General features: G+C 63.4%; 1 protein-coding gene across 1 annotated transcript in view; it reads right to left on the bottom strand.

Annotated features, from left to right (window-relative positions):
• The window catches only part of LOC145349795 (fibronectin-like), a 118,336-nt gene that overhangs the window by 2,120 nt on the left and 103,617 nt on the right, over positions 1–12,599 (bottom strand). The window contains exon 41 of the mRNA XM_080198340.1: positions 8,926–9,090. Coding sequence (XP_080054466.1) covers positions 8,926–9,090 — 165 coding nt within the window. The remainder of the gene's footprint in view (positions 1–8,925; positions 9,091–12,599) is intronic.

A 12,599-nucleotide genomic window follows, 5' to 3' on the forward strand; every position in this document is an offset into this window, starting at 1 on the left:
GTCCTTTCTGAGCGGGAAGAGTCTCTCCACCTCTATCCTATCCATCCCATTCATCATCTTATACGTCTCAATGAGATCTCCCCTCATTCTTATAAACTCTAATGAGTACAAGCCTAGTTTATTCAGCCTCTCCTCATAGCTCAACCTCCTCAACTCCCCTCACAAGTTTGCTTACATTAACACTGCAGTGAAGTTACTGTGAAAATCCCCTAGTCGCCACACTCTGGCACCTGTTTGGGTACACAGAGAATTTACCATGGCCAATGGGTGCTCCAGATTCCTCCTACTGCACCCAACCATTTTCAGACTGTGGGAGGAAACTGGAACACCCAGGGGAAACTCACACAGACATGGGAAGAATGTGCAAATTCCACACTGACAGTGAACCAAGGCTGGAATTGAATCCAGTTCCTTGGCACTGTGAGGAAGCAGTGCTAACCACCAGGCTAACTCCATCTTCAATCGTGTGAAAGCTGGAAGGGTCTAAGAGCTTGGATTGGCCGTGGGAGTGAGACGGGCCAACCACGTACCCACAGCCATGGCAAGAAACTTCCAGGGAAAGAAAGGAATTGGGATAATGTGGAGAGAGATCTGGGATAGGTGGTGGGGGGGGATAATCAACGAGGGGGGGGGGAAATCGAGGAGAGGGTGCGGGGGGGGGGGTGGAATCGAGGAGAGGGTGCGGGGGGGGGGGAAAATCGAGGAGAGGGTGCGGGGGGGGGAAAATCGAGGGGGGGGGAATATTGAGGAGAGGGTGCGGGGGGGGGGGGGAAATCGAGGAGAGGGTGCGGGGGGGGGGGGAAATCGAGGAGAGGGTGCGGGGGGGGGGGGGAAATCGAGGAGAGGGTGCGGGGGGGGGAAATCGAGGAGAGGGGAAATCGAGGAGAGGGTGCGGGGGGGAAATCGAGGGGGAGGGAAATCGAGGGGGGGGGAAATCGAGGAGAAGGGAAATCGAGGAGAGGGTGCGGGGGGGAAATCGAGGGGGAGGGAAATCGAGGGGGGGGGAAATCGAGGAGAGGGTGCGGGGGGGGGTGAATATCGAGGAGAGGGTGCGGGGGGGGGAAATCGAGGGGGGGTGAATATCGAGGAGAGGGTGCGGGGGGGGGAAATCGAGGAGAGGGTGCGGGGGGGGGAAATCGAGGAGAGGGGAAATCGAGGAGAGGGTGCGGGGGGGAAATCGAGGGGGAGGGAAATCGAGGGGGGGGAAATCGAGGAGAGGGTGCGGGGGGGGAAAATCGAGGGGGGGGGAAATCGAGGGGGGGGAAATCGAGGAGAGGGTGCGGGGGGGGAAATCGAGGGGGGGGGAAATCGAGGAGAGGGTGCGGGGGGGAAATCGAGGGGGGGTGAAATCGAGGAGAGGGTGCGGGGGGGGGAAATCGAGGGGGGGGAAATCGAGGAGAGGGTGCGGGGGGGGAAATCGAGGAGAGGGTGCGGGGGGGGGAAAATCGATGAGAGGGTGTGGGGGGGGGAAATCGATGAGAGGGTGCGGGGGGGGGAAATCGAGGAGAGGGTGCGGGGGGGGGGAAATCGAGGAGAGGGTGCGGGGGGGGGGAAAATCGAGGAGAGGGTGCGGGGGGGGGAAATCGAGGAGAGGGTGCGGGGGGGAGAAATCGAGGAGAGGGTGCGGGGGGGAATCGAGGGGGGGTGAAATCGAGGAGAGGGTGCGGGGGGGGGAAATCGAGGAGAGGGTGCGGGGGGGGGGGAAAATCGAGGAGAGGGTGCGGGGGGGGAAATCGAGGAGAGGGTGCGGGGGGGAATCGAGGGGGGGTGAAATCGAGGAGAGGGTGCGGGGGGGGGGGAAATCGAGGAGAGGGTGCGGGGGGGGGAAATCGAGGAGAGGGTGCGGTGGGGGGGAAATCGAGGAGAGGGTGCGGGGGGGGGGAAATCGAGGAGAGGGTGCGGGGGGGGGGAAATCGAGGAGAGGGTGCGGGGGGGGGGAAATCGAGGAGAGGGTGCGGGGGGGAATCGAGGGGGGGTGAAATCGAGGAGAGGGTGCGGGGGGGGGGAAATCGAGGAGAGGGTGCGGGGGGAGGGGGAATCGAGGGGGGGTGAATATCGAGGAGAGGGTGCGGGGGGAGGGGGAATCGAGGAGAGGGTGCGGGGGGGGGGATATCGAGGAGAGGGAGCGGGGGGGGGAAAATCGAGGAGAGGGTGCGGGGGGGGGGAAAAAATCGAGGAGAGGGTGCGGGGGGAGGGAAATCGAGGAGAGGGTGCGGGGGGGGGGGAAAATCGAGGAGAGGGTGCGGGGGGGGGGAAATCGAGGAGAGGGTGCGGGGGGAGGGAAATCGAGGAGAGGGTGCGGGGGGAGGGAAATCGAGGAGAGGGTGCGGGGGGGGGGGAAATCGAGGAGAGGGTGCGGGGGGGGGGAAATCGAGGAGAGGGTGCGGGGGGGGAATCGAGGGGGGGGGAATATCGAGGAGAGGGTGCGGGGGGGGGGAAATCGAGGAGAGGGTGCGGGGGGGGGGAAAATCGAGGAGAGGGTGCGGGGGGGGGGAATCGAGGGGGGGGGAAATCGAGGAGAGGGTGCGGGGGGGGGAAATCGAGGGGGGGTGCGGGGGGGGGAAAATCGAGAAGAGGGTGCGGGGGGGGGAATCGAGGGGGGGGGAATATCGAGGAGAGGGTGCGGGGGGGGGAAATCGAGGGGGGGTGCGGGGGGGGGAAAATCGAGGAGAGGGTGCGGGGGGGGGTGAAATCGAGGAGAGGGTGCGGGGGGGGAAATCGAGGAGAGGGTGCGGGGGGGGGAAATCGAGGAGAGGGTGCGGGGGGGGGGAAATCGAGGAGAGGGTGCGGGGGGGGGGAAATCGAGGGGGGGTGCGGGGGGGGGGAAATCGAGGAGAGGGTGCGGGGGGGGGGGAAATCGAGGAGAGGGTGCGGGGGGGGGGAAATCGGGGAGAGGGTGCGGGGGGGGGGAAAATCGAGGAGAGGGTGCGGGGGGAGGGAAATCGAGGAGAGGGTGCGGGGGGGGGAAATCGAGGAGAGGGTGCGGGGGGGGGGATATCGAGGAGAGGGTGCGGGGGGGGGAAATCGAGGAGAGGGTGCGGGGGGGGGAAAATCGAGGAGAGGGTGCGGGGGGGGGAAAAAATCGGGGAGAGGGTGCGGGGGGGGGGAATCGAGGAGAGGGTGCGGGGGGGGGAAATCGAGGAGAGGGTGCGGGGGGGGGAAAATCGAGGAGAGGGTGCGGGGGGGGGAAATCGATGAGAGGGTGCGGGGGGGGGAAATCGATGAGAGGGTGCGGGGGGGGGAAATCGATGAGAGGGTGCGGGGGGGGGAAATCGAGGAGAGGGTGCGGGGGGGGGAAATCGAGGAGAGGGTGCGGGGGGGGGGAAATCGAGGAGAGGGTGCGGGGGGGGGGAAATCGAGGAGAGGGTGCGGGGGGGGGGAAAATCGAGGAGAGGGTGCGGGGGGGGGGGAAATCGAGGAGAGGGTGCGGGGGGGAATCGAGGGGGGGTGAAATCGAGGAGAGGGTGCGGGGGGGGGAAATCGAGGAGAGGGTGCGGGGGGGGGGAAAATCGAGGAGAGGGTGCGGGGGGGGGAAATCGAGGAGAGGGTGCGGGGGGGAATCGAGGGGGGGTGAAATCGAGGAGAGGGTGCGGGGGGGGGGAAATCGAGGAGAGGGTGCGGGGGGGGGAAATCGAGGAGAGGGTGCGGGGGGGGGAAATCGAGGAGAGGGTGCGGGGGGGGGGGAAATCGAGGAGAGGGTGCGGGGGGGGGGGAAATCGAGGAGAGGGTGCGGGGGGGAATCGAGGGGGGGTGAAATCGAGGAGAGGGTGCGGGGGGGGGGGGAAATCGAGGAGAGGGTGCGGGGGGAGGGGGAATCGAGGAGAGGGTGCGGGGGGGGGGGATATCGAGGAGAGGGTGCGGGGGGGGGAAATCGAGGAGAGGGTGCGGGGGGGGGGAAACATCGAGGAGAGGGTGCGGGGGGAGGGAAATCGAGGAGAGGGTGCGGGGGGAGGGAAATCGAGGAGAGGGTGCGGGGGGGGGGAAATCGAGGAGAGGGTGCGGGGGGGGAATCGAGGGGGGGGGAATATCGAGGAGAGGGTGCGGGGGGGGGGAAATCGAGGAGAGGGTGCGGGGGGGGGAAAATCGAGGAGAGGGTGCGGGGGGGGGAAAATCGAGGGGGGGGGAAATCGAGGAGAGGGTGCGGGGGGGGAAATCGAGGGGGGGTGCGGGGGGGGGAAAATCGAGGAGAGGGTGCGGGGGGGGGAATCGAGGGGGGGGGAATATCGAGGAGAGGGTGCGGGGGGGGGAAATCGAGGGGGGGTGCGGGGGGGGAAAATCGAGGAGAGGGTGCGGGGGGGGGGTGAAATCGAGGAGAGGGTGCGGGGGGGGAAATCGAGGAGAGGGTGCGGGGGGGGGAAATCGAGGAGAGGGTGCGGGGGGGGGGGGAATCGAGGAGAGGGTGCGGGGGGGGGAAAATCGAGGAGAGGGTGCGGGGGGGGGGAAATCGAGGAGAGGGTGCGGGGGGGAATCGAGGGGGGGTGAAATCGAGGAGAGGGTGCGGGGGGGGGAAATCGAGGAGAGGGTGCGGGGGGGGGGGAAAAATCGAGGAGAGGGTGCGGGGGGGGAAATCGAGGAGAGGGTGCGGGGGGAATCGAGGGGGGGTGAAATCGAGGAGAGGGTGCGGGGGGGGGGAAATCGAGGAGAGGGTGCGGGGGGGTGAAATCGAGGAGAGGGTGCGGGGGGGGGGGAAATCGAGGAGAGGGTGCGGGGGGGGGGGAAATCGAGGAGAGGGTGCGGGGGGGGGGAAATCGAGGAGAGGGTGCGGGGGGGGGGAAATCGAGGAGAGGGTGCGGGGGGGAATCGAGGGGGGGTGAAATCGAGGAGAGGGTGCGGGGGGAGGGGGAATCGAGGGGGGGTGAATATCGAGGAGAGGGTGCGGGGGGAGGGGGAATCGAGGAGAGGGTGCGGGGGGGGGGATATCGAGGAGAGGGTGCGGGGGGGGGAAATCGAGGAGAGGGTGCGGGGGGGGGGAAAAAATCGAGGAGAGGGTGCGGGGGGGGGGGAAATCGAGGAGAGGGTGCGGGGGGGGGGAAATCGAGGAAAGGGTGCGGGGGGGGAATCGAGGGGGGGGGAATATCGAGGAGAGGGTGCGGGGGGGGGGAAATCGAGGAGAGGGTGCGGGGGGGGGGAAAATCGAGGAGAGGGTGCGGGGGGGGGGAAATCGATGAGAGGGTGCGGGGGGGAATCGAGGGGGGGGGAAATCGAGGAGAGGGTGCGGGGGGAGGGGGAATCGAGGGGGGGTGAATATCGAGGAGAGGGTGCGGGGGGAGGGGGAATCGAGGAGAGGGTGCGGGGGGGGGGATATCGAGGAGAGGGTGCGGGGGGGGGGAAATCGAGGAGAGGGTGCGGGGGGGGGAAAAATCGAGGAGAGGGTGCGGGGGGAGGGAAATCGAGGAGAGGGTGCGGGGGGAGGGAAATCGAGGAGAGGGTGCGGGGGGGGGAAATCGAGGAGAGGGTGCGGGGGGGGGGAAATCGAGGAGAGGGTGCGGGGGGGGAATCGAGGGGGGGGGAATATCGAGGAGAGGGTGCGGGGGGGGGGGAAATCGAGGAGAGGGTGCGGGGGGGGGAAAATCGAGGAGAGGGTGCGGGGGGGGGGAAAATCGAGGGGGGGGGAAATCGAGGAGAGGGTGCGGGGGGGGAAATCGAGGGGGGGTGCGGGGGGGGGAAAATCGAGGAGAGGGTGCGGGGGGGGGAATCGAGGGGGGGGGAATATCGAGGAGAGGGTGCGGGGGGGGGAAATCGAGGGGGGGTGCGGGGGGGGGAAAATCGAGGAGAGGGTGCGGGGGGGGGTGAAATCGAGGAGAGGGTGCGGGGGGGGAAATCGAGGAGAGGGTGCGGGGGGGGGAAATCGAGGAGAGGGTGCGGGGGGGGGGGAAATCGAGGAGAGGGTGCGGGGGGGGGGAAAATCGAGGAGAGGGTGCGGGGGGGGGGAAATCGAGGAGAGGGTGCGGGGGGGAATCGAGGGGGGGTGAAATCGAGGAGAGGGTGCGGGGGGGGGAAATCGAGGAGAGGGTGCGGGGGGGGGGAAAATCGAGGAGAGGGTGCGGGGGGGGGAAATCGAGGAGAGGGTGCGGGGGGGAATCGAGGGGGGGTGAAATCGAGGAGAGGGTGCGGGGGGGGGGAAATCGAGGAGAGGGTGCGGGGGGGTGAAATCGAGGAGAGGGTGCGGGGGGGGGGAAATCGAGGAGAGGGTGCGGGGGGGGGGAAATCGAGGAGAGGGTGCGGGGGGGGGAAATCGAGGAGAGGGTGCGGGGGGGGGGAAAAAATCGAGGAGAGGGTGCGGGGGGAGGGAAATCGAGGAGAGGGTGCGGGGGGGGGGAAATCGAGGAGAGGGTGCGGGGGGGGGGAAATCGAGGAGAGGGTGCGGGGGGGGGGAAATCGAGGAAAGGGTGCGGGGGGGGAATCGAGGGGGGGGGAATATCGAGGAGAGGGTGCGGGGGGGGGAAATCGAGGAGAGGGTGCGGGGGGGGGGAAAATCGAGGAGAGGGTGCGGGGGGGGGAATCGAGGGGGGGGGAAATCGAGGAGAGGGTGCGGGGGGGGGAAATCGAGGGGGGGTGCGGGGGGGGGAAAATCGAGGAGAGGGTGCGGGGGGGGGAAATCGAGGGGGGGAATATCGAGGAGAGGGTGCGGGGGGGGGAAATCGAGGGGGGGTGAGGGGGGGGAAAATCGAGGAGAGGGTGCGGGGGGGGGTGAAATCGAGGAGAGGGTGCGGGGGGGGAAATCGAGGAGAGGGTGCGGGGGGGGGAAATCGAGGAGAGGGTGCGGGGGGGGGGGAAATCGAGGAGAGGGTGCGGGGGGGGGGAAAATCGAGGGGGGGTGCGGGGGGGGGGAAATCGAGGAGAGGGTGCGGGGGGGGGAAATCGAGGAGAGGGTGCGGGGGGGGGGAAATCGGGGAGAGGGTGCGGGGGGGGGGAAATCGAGGAGAGGGTGCGGGGGGAGGGAAATCGAGGAGAGGGTGCGGGGGGGGGAAATCGAGGAGAGGGTGCGGGGGGGGGAAAATCGAGGAGAGGGTGCGGGGGGGGGGGGGGAAAAATCGGGGAGAGGGTGCGGGGGGGGGGAATCGAGGAGAGGGTGCGGGGGGGGGAAATCGAGGAGAGGGTGCGGGGGGGGGAAAATCGAGGAGAGGGTGCGGGGGGGGGAAATCGATGAGAGGGTGCGGGGGGGGGAAATCGATGAGAGGGTGCGGGGGGGGGAAATCGAGGAGAGGGTGCGGGGGGGGGGAAATCGAGGAGAGGGTGCGGGGGGGGGGAAATCGAGGAGAGGGTGCGGGGGGGGGAAAATCGAGGAGAGGGTGCGGGGGGGGGGAAATCGAGGAGAGGGTGCGGGGGGGGGAAAATCGAGGAGAGGGTGCGGGGGGGGGGAAATCGAGGAGAGGGTGCGGGGGGGGGAAATCGAGGAGAGGGTGCGGTGGGGGGGGGAAATCGAGGAGAGGGTGCGGGGGGGGGAAATCGAGGAGAGGGTGCGGGGGGGAATCGAGGGGGGGTGAAATCGAGGAGAGGGTGCGGGGGGGGGGAAATCGAGGAGAGGGTGCGGGGGGGGGGAAATCGAGGAGAGGGTGCGGGGGGGGGGGAAATCGAGGAGAGGGTGCGGGGGGGGGGAAATCGAGGAGAGGGTGCGGGGGGGGGAAATCGAGGAGAGGGTGCGGGGGGGAATCGAGGGGGGGTGAAATCGAGGAGAGGGTGCGGGGGGGGGGAAATCGAGGAGAGGGTGCGGGGGGAGGGGGAATCGAGGGGGGGTGAATATCGAGGAGAGGGTGCGGGGGGAGGGGGAATCGAGGAGAGGGTGCGGGGGGGGGGATATCGAGGAGAGGGTGCGGGGGGGGAAATCGAGGAGAGGGTGCGGGGGGGGAATCGAGGGGGGGGGAATATCGAGGAGAGGGTGCGGGGGGGGGAAAATCGAGGAGAGGGTGCGGGGGGGGGGAAAATCGAGGAGAGGGTGCGGGGGGGGGAAAATCGAGGAGAGGGTGCGGGGGGGGGGAAAATCGAGGAGAGGGTGCGGGGGGGGGGGAAAATCGAGGAGAGGGTGCGGGGGGGGGGGGAATATCGAGGAGAGGGTGCGGGGGGGGGAAATCGAGGGGGGGTGCGGGGGGGGGAAAATCGAGGAGAGGGTGCGGGGGGGGGAATCGAGGGGGGGGGAATATCGAGGAGAGGGTGCGGGGGGGGAAATCGAGGGGGGGTGCGGGGGGGGGAAAATCGAGGAGAGGGTGCGGGGGGGGGTGAAATCGAGGAGAGGGTGCGGGGGGGGGTGAAATCGAGGAGAGGGTGCGGGGGGGGAAATCGAGGAGAGGGTGCGGGGGGGGGGGGAAATCGAGGAGAGGGTGCGGGGGGGGGGAAATCGAGGGGGGGTGCGGGGGGGGGGGAAATCGAGGAGAGGGTGCGGGGGGGGGGGGGAAATCGGGGAGAGGGTGCGGGGGGGGAAATCGAGGAGAGGGTGCGGGGGGAGGGAAATCGAGGAGAGGGTGCGGGGGGGGGAAATCGAGGAGAGGGTGCGGGGGGGGAAAATCGAGGAGAGGGTGCGGGGGGGGAAAAAATCGGGGAGAGGGTGCGGGGGGGGAAATCGAGGAGAGGGTGCGGGGGGGGGAAATCGAGGAGAGGGTGCGGGGGGGGGAAAATCGAGGAGAGGGTGCGGGGGGGGGAATAAATCGGGGAGAGGGTGCGGGGGGGGGAATCGAGGAGAGGGTGCGGGGGGGGAAATCGAGGGGGGGGAAATCGAGGAGAGGGTGCGGGGGGGGGAAAATCGAGGAGAGGGTGCGGGGGGGAATCGAGGGGGGGGGAAATCGAGGGGGGGGTGCAGGGGGGGGGAAATCGAGGGGGGGGAAATCGAGGAGAGTGTGCGGGGGGGGGGAAATCGAGGAGAGGGTGCGGGGGGGGAATCGAGGGGGGGGGAAATCGAGGGGGGGGTGCGGGATAAAGCGAACAACTCACTTGAGGATTCACATTTGAAATGACCACTCCCGTAGCCCACACAGCGACACAACAACTTGTAACCGCTGTCCGACATTCGCTCCCATTCCTGGCCGATGGTGTAATGGGTATTGGTGGTGGTGTCGAAACAGGACCCATCGGAGGTAATGGTCGAGGTTTCAGCAGCTGCAGTGTTAAAACACAGAACAGGCTCAGCACGAGGGAAAGATCCCGGCATTCTGACCCCAGTCAAACTCTGGATTTAAAATCCAAAGCTCCCTCCCCTGCCCTGTGGCTCAGTTGGAAGGACTCTTGTCTCTTGAATCAGAAGATTGTAGGTTCAAGTCACAAGCAGGGAGCCTCAGCACAGGAACCAGGCTGACACTCCCCCTGCCCCCGGTTGCTACAGGTACTGTCATTTGGATGAGCCTTGTCTCCCCTGTTGGGTATATCTACAGTCCCCCTCAGCACTGCTGTAAAGAAGAACTGGTGTACGTTAGAACAGAAAGAGCTGGGAAGACTCAGCAGGTCTAGCAGCATCTGTGGAGAGGAAAATTCCTGGCTCAAGGCCAATGTGACTTTTTCAGAGATGAGAGGTAGAAATATGATGGGTTATATAATGGGAGAGGAGGGTGGAGCAGAATCCCTACAGCGTAGAAGAGGCCATTAGGCCCATCAAGCCTGCACTGACTATGATCCCACCCAGGCCCTTTCCCCATAACTCATATTTGCCCTACTAATTCCCCTGATGCTAATGGACAATTTATCATGGCCAATCCACCCAACTTGCTCATCTTTGGACTGTGGGAGAAAACCAGAGCACCCAGAGGAAACCCATGCAGACACAGAGAGAATGTGCCAACTCTACTCAGACAGCAACCCCAGGCCAGAATTGAACCTGGGTCCCTGGCACTGTGAGGCAGCAGTGCCCTGAATAGGAGGTCTGAGATAGGCAGGAGCTAAGGAAAGATTGGCAGTGATGTTATGGGCATGAGACGAAACAGCGTGAACGGTAGTGTCAAAGCCAACTATTAGCACCTTCTTCAGTCTTTAACTCTACCATTAACATTCCCATATGTCGACGCATGTAGGCCCAGTCCGGCACGGAGGTGGATTTCCCATCTCTACAGGACACGAGTGATCCAGTTGACGTTTTATTCCAACAATCTGAGAGTTTCACAGTCACTGTGAATCATTTCCAATTCCACAGGTGGTTCTGTGTTGAGTTCCAATTCCACCGCAGGACTGCCGCAGTCAGCTCTGAACCCAGGTCACCAATGGCATTACCAATGTGCCACCATCTACCCACTGGCCACTTAATAAACATTGGTCAGCTGGCTGTGGTTTGTTCTGCTTTGACGTGGTGGCTCTGGAAGCTTTCCAGGTCCACTCGATAAGAGTAGGCCAGGGCTTGTGTTCGAAGCCCCCTCGAGAAAAGGCCGATGGTGCAGATCTCCTCGGCACGTCAGTGGAGTGACAAAGCAGGATTACGTGCCAGCGTAGTGAAAATGATGTGCTTGTGTCTGTTGGCTGGCAGGAAGCTGGGGAATTGTGATGAACAGAGCTTCGTCAGGGAACGGTTTGTTTTTAAATTGGGAATGGGTTGAAGGGTTTTGGGGAAAACGCAGAAAAATGGGGGATGAGGAGCGTCTCAGCCATAATCGAACGGCAGAGTGGACTTGACAGGCCGGATGGACTAATTCTGCTCCTATAACTAATGAAATTCTGTGTTGCTGAGGGGAGGAGCAGCTTTTTATACTGATTATTCAATGATATATCAGCGTGTACAACACTCTGGAATCGCATGGGTAATCTCTGCTCCTATAGTCCCTCCCACCTCTCCACTCTGCTCGTGCTCTGTGTTAGCCTTGGGCTAATCCGTATTGACTGAAGAATAAAAGGCTGCTTGCTGCCTGATTGCATCACTGGTGAACAGGCCGCACATTGGTAAATATTTGGTTTTCTTTCGGCGGCCAGCATTCCAAGCCGAGTGTGTGGGCTTTACTGGACAAGAGAGGGGCTGGCGAACACCGCGTTAACAGGCCTGCACTCTTAGCACCGACTCACCTGAAGGAGACAACATGGGACGTTTACCCCCCCACCCCCAACTCCCACCTCCCCACCCCAGGCTGCCCTCCCCCAGTGGCCCAACTCTCAAGCGAACTGGCTGCCAGCAAAAGAGAAAACTCTGGGAAATCTCAGCGGGTCTGGCAGCATCTGTAAGGAGAGAAAAGAGCTGACGTTTCGAGTCCAGGTGACCCTTTGTCAAACAACTTGGCTGCCCCTGCCCGTGCTAGGCCGGAGAGCTGGAGTGACCCGGTCATCAGGGTCTCTGTTAAATCTGCGGCACCCGCCTGGGGTGGGGCGTAAATATAGACCCCAGAGACTCGGTTAGGCAGTGAGGTGCCCAATCCGCACAGTTCGAACCTCCAGATCCACCAGGGATTTGTGGAAAAGCCCCCTCTTCCTTTGGTGACGGGTCTCATATTTAAAATCCTCAAATCACTGGGTGGAACTTTCCAGAACATTGTGGGGGGTTAGGGCCTGGATATTATGGTTCGGATCACTCCGTGACCTTGACACACTCTCTGTTACCTCCTCCTGCTCCACAATCCTCCTCGCGCACCTTATTTTACCAACTTGGAGCTTCTCAGTCACCAGCCACCGTTCCCCCCCCCCCTCCTTCATTTGAGTTATTCCACATCGAGGGCCGTCAGGATGTCAGGCTCTGGAATTCCCTTCCCATACTTCTCCACCATTTTATACCTTGAGGGAGTTGTTTAAGGCCCGCCCCTCCAATCAGGTTCCGGCCCACTTGGCCCACGTTGTTCATTGGCGTTCCCATGGAGGACTCTGGGATGTTTAACTACGGGAGAAGTGAGCCAGAAGATTTGAAAGATAAGGAGCGGTTGGAATGCACGGGGACGTTTTTTTTTTCCCCATAGGAGGATGAGGGGTGACCTTATCACAGAATCATAAAATCCCTACAGTGCAGATGGAGGCCATTTGGCCCATCGAGCCTGCACCAACCATAATCCCATCCAGGCCCAACCCCCGCGACCCCACACTTTTACCCTGCTGGTCCCCCTGTTGCTAAGGGGCAATTTAGCACAGTCAATCCACCTAACGCGCACATCTTTGGAGTGTGGGAGGAAACTGGAGCACCCTGAGGAAACCCATGCAGGCACGGGGAGAATGTGCAGACTCTGCACAGGCAGTGACCCGAACTCAGGTCCCTGGTGCTATGAGGTAAGCAGTGCGAGCCAATGTGCTACCGTGCCATCCCAAACTTTACAGAGGTTTATAAAATCATGAGGGGCGTGGATAAGGTGAATAGCTAAAGGTCTTTTCCCCAGGGTAGGGGAGTCCAAGACTACAGGGCACAGGTTTAGGGTGAAAGGGGAAAGATATGAAAGGGACTGAAGGGGCAACTTTTTCACACAGAGGAGGTGTGTGTATGGAATGAGCTGCCAGAGGAGGTAGTAGGGGTGGATACAATCACAACATTTAAAAGACATTTGGACTGGTACATGGATAGGAAAGGTTTAGAGGGATACGGGCCAAATGCAGGCCAATGGGACTAGTTCAGTTTAGGTAACTGGTCAGCATGGAGGAGTTGGGCCGAAGGGCCTGTTTTCCATGCTACATATCTCTACTGTTGTAGAGGATCCAGCAGGGGGCAGAAGCTCGCCGGT

This window comes from Carcharhinus amblyrhynchos, chromosome 11, assembly GCF_965287045.1.
Source record: "Carcharhinus amblyrhynchos chromosome 11, sCarAmb.v2.hapA, whole genome shotgun sequence".
NCBI classification, from domain to species: domain Eukaryota; kingdom Metazoa; phylum Chordata; class Chondrichthyes; order Carcharhiniformes; family Carcharhinidae; genus Carcharhinus; species Carcharhinus amblyrhynchos.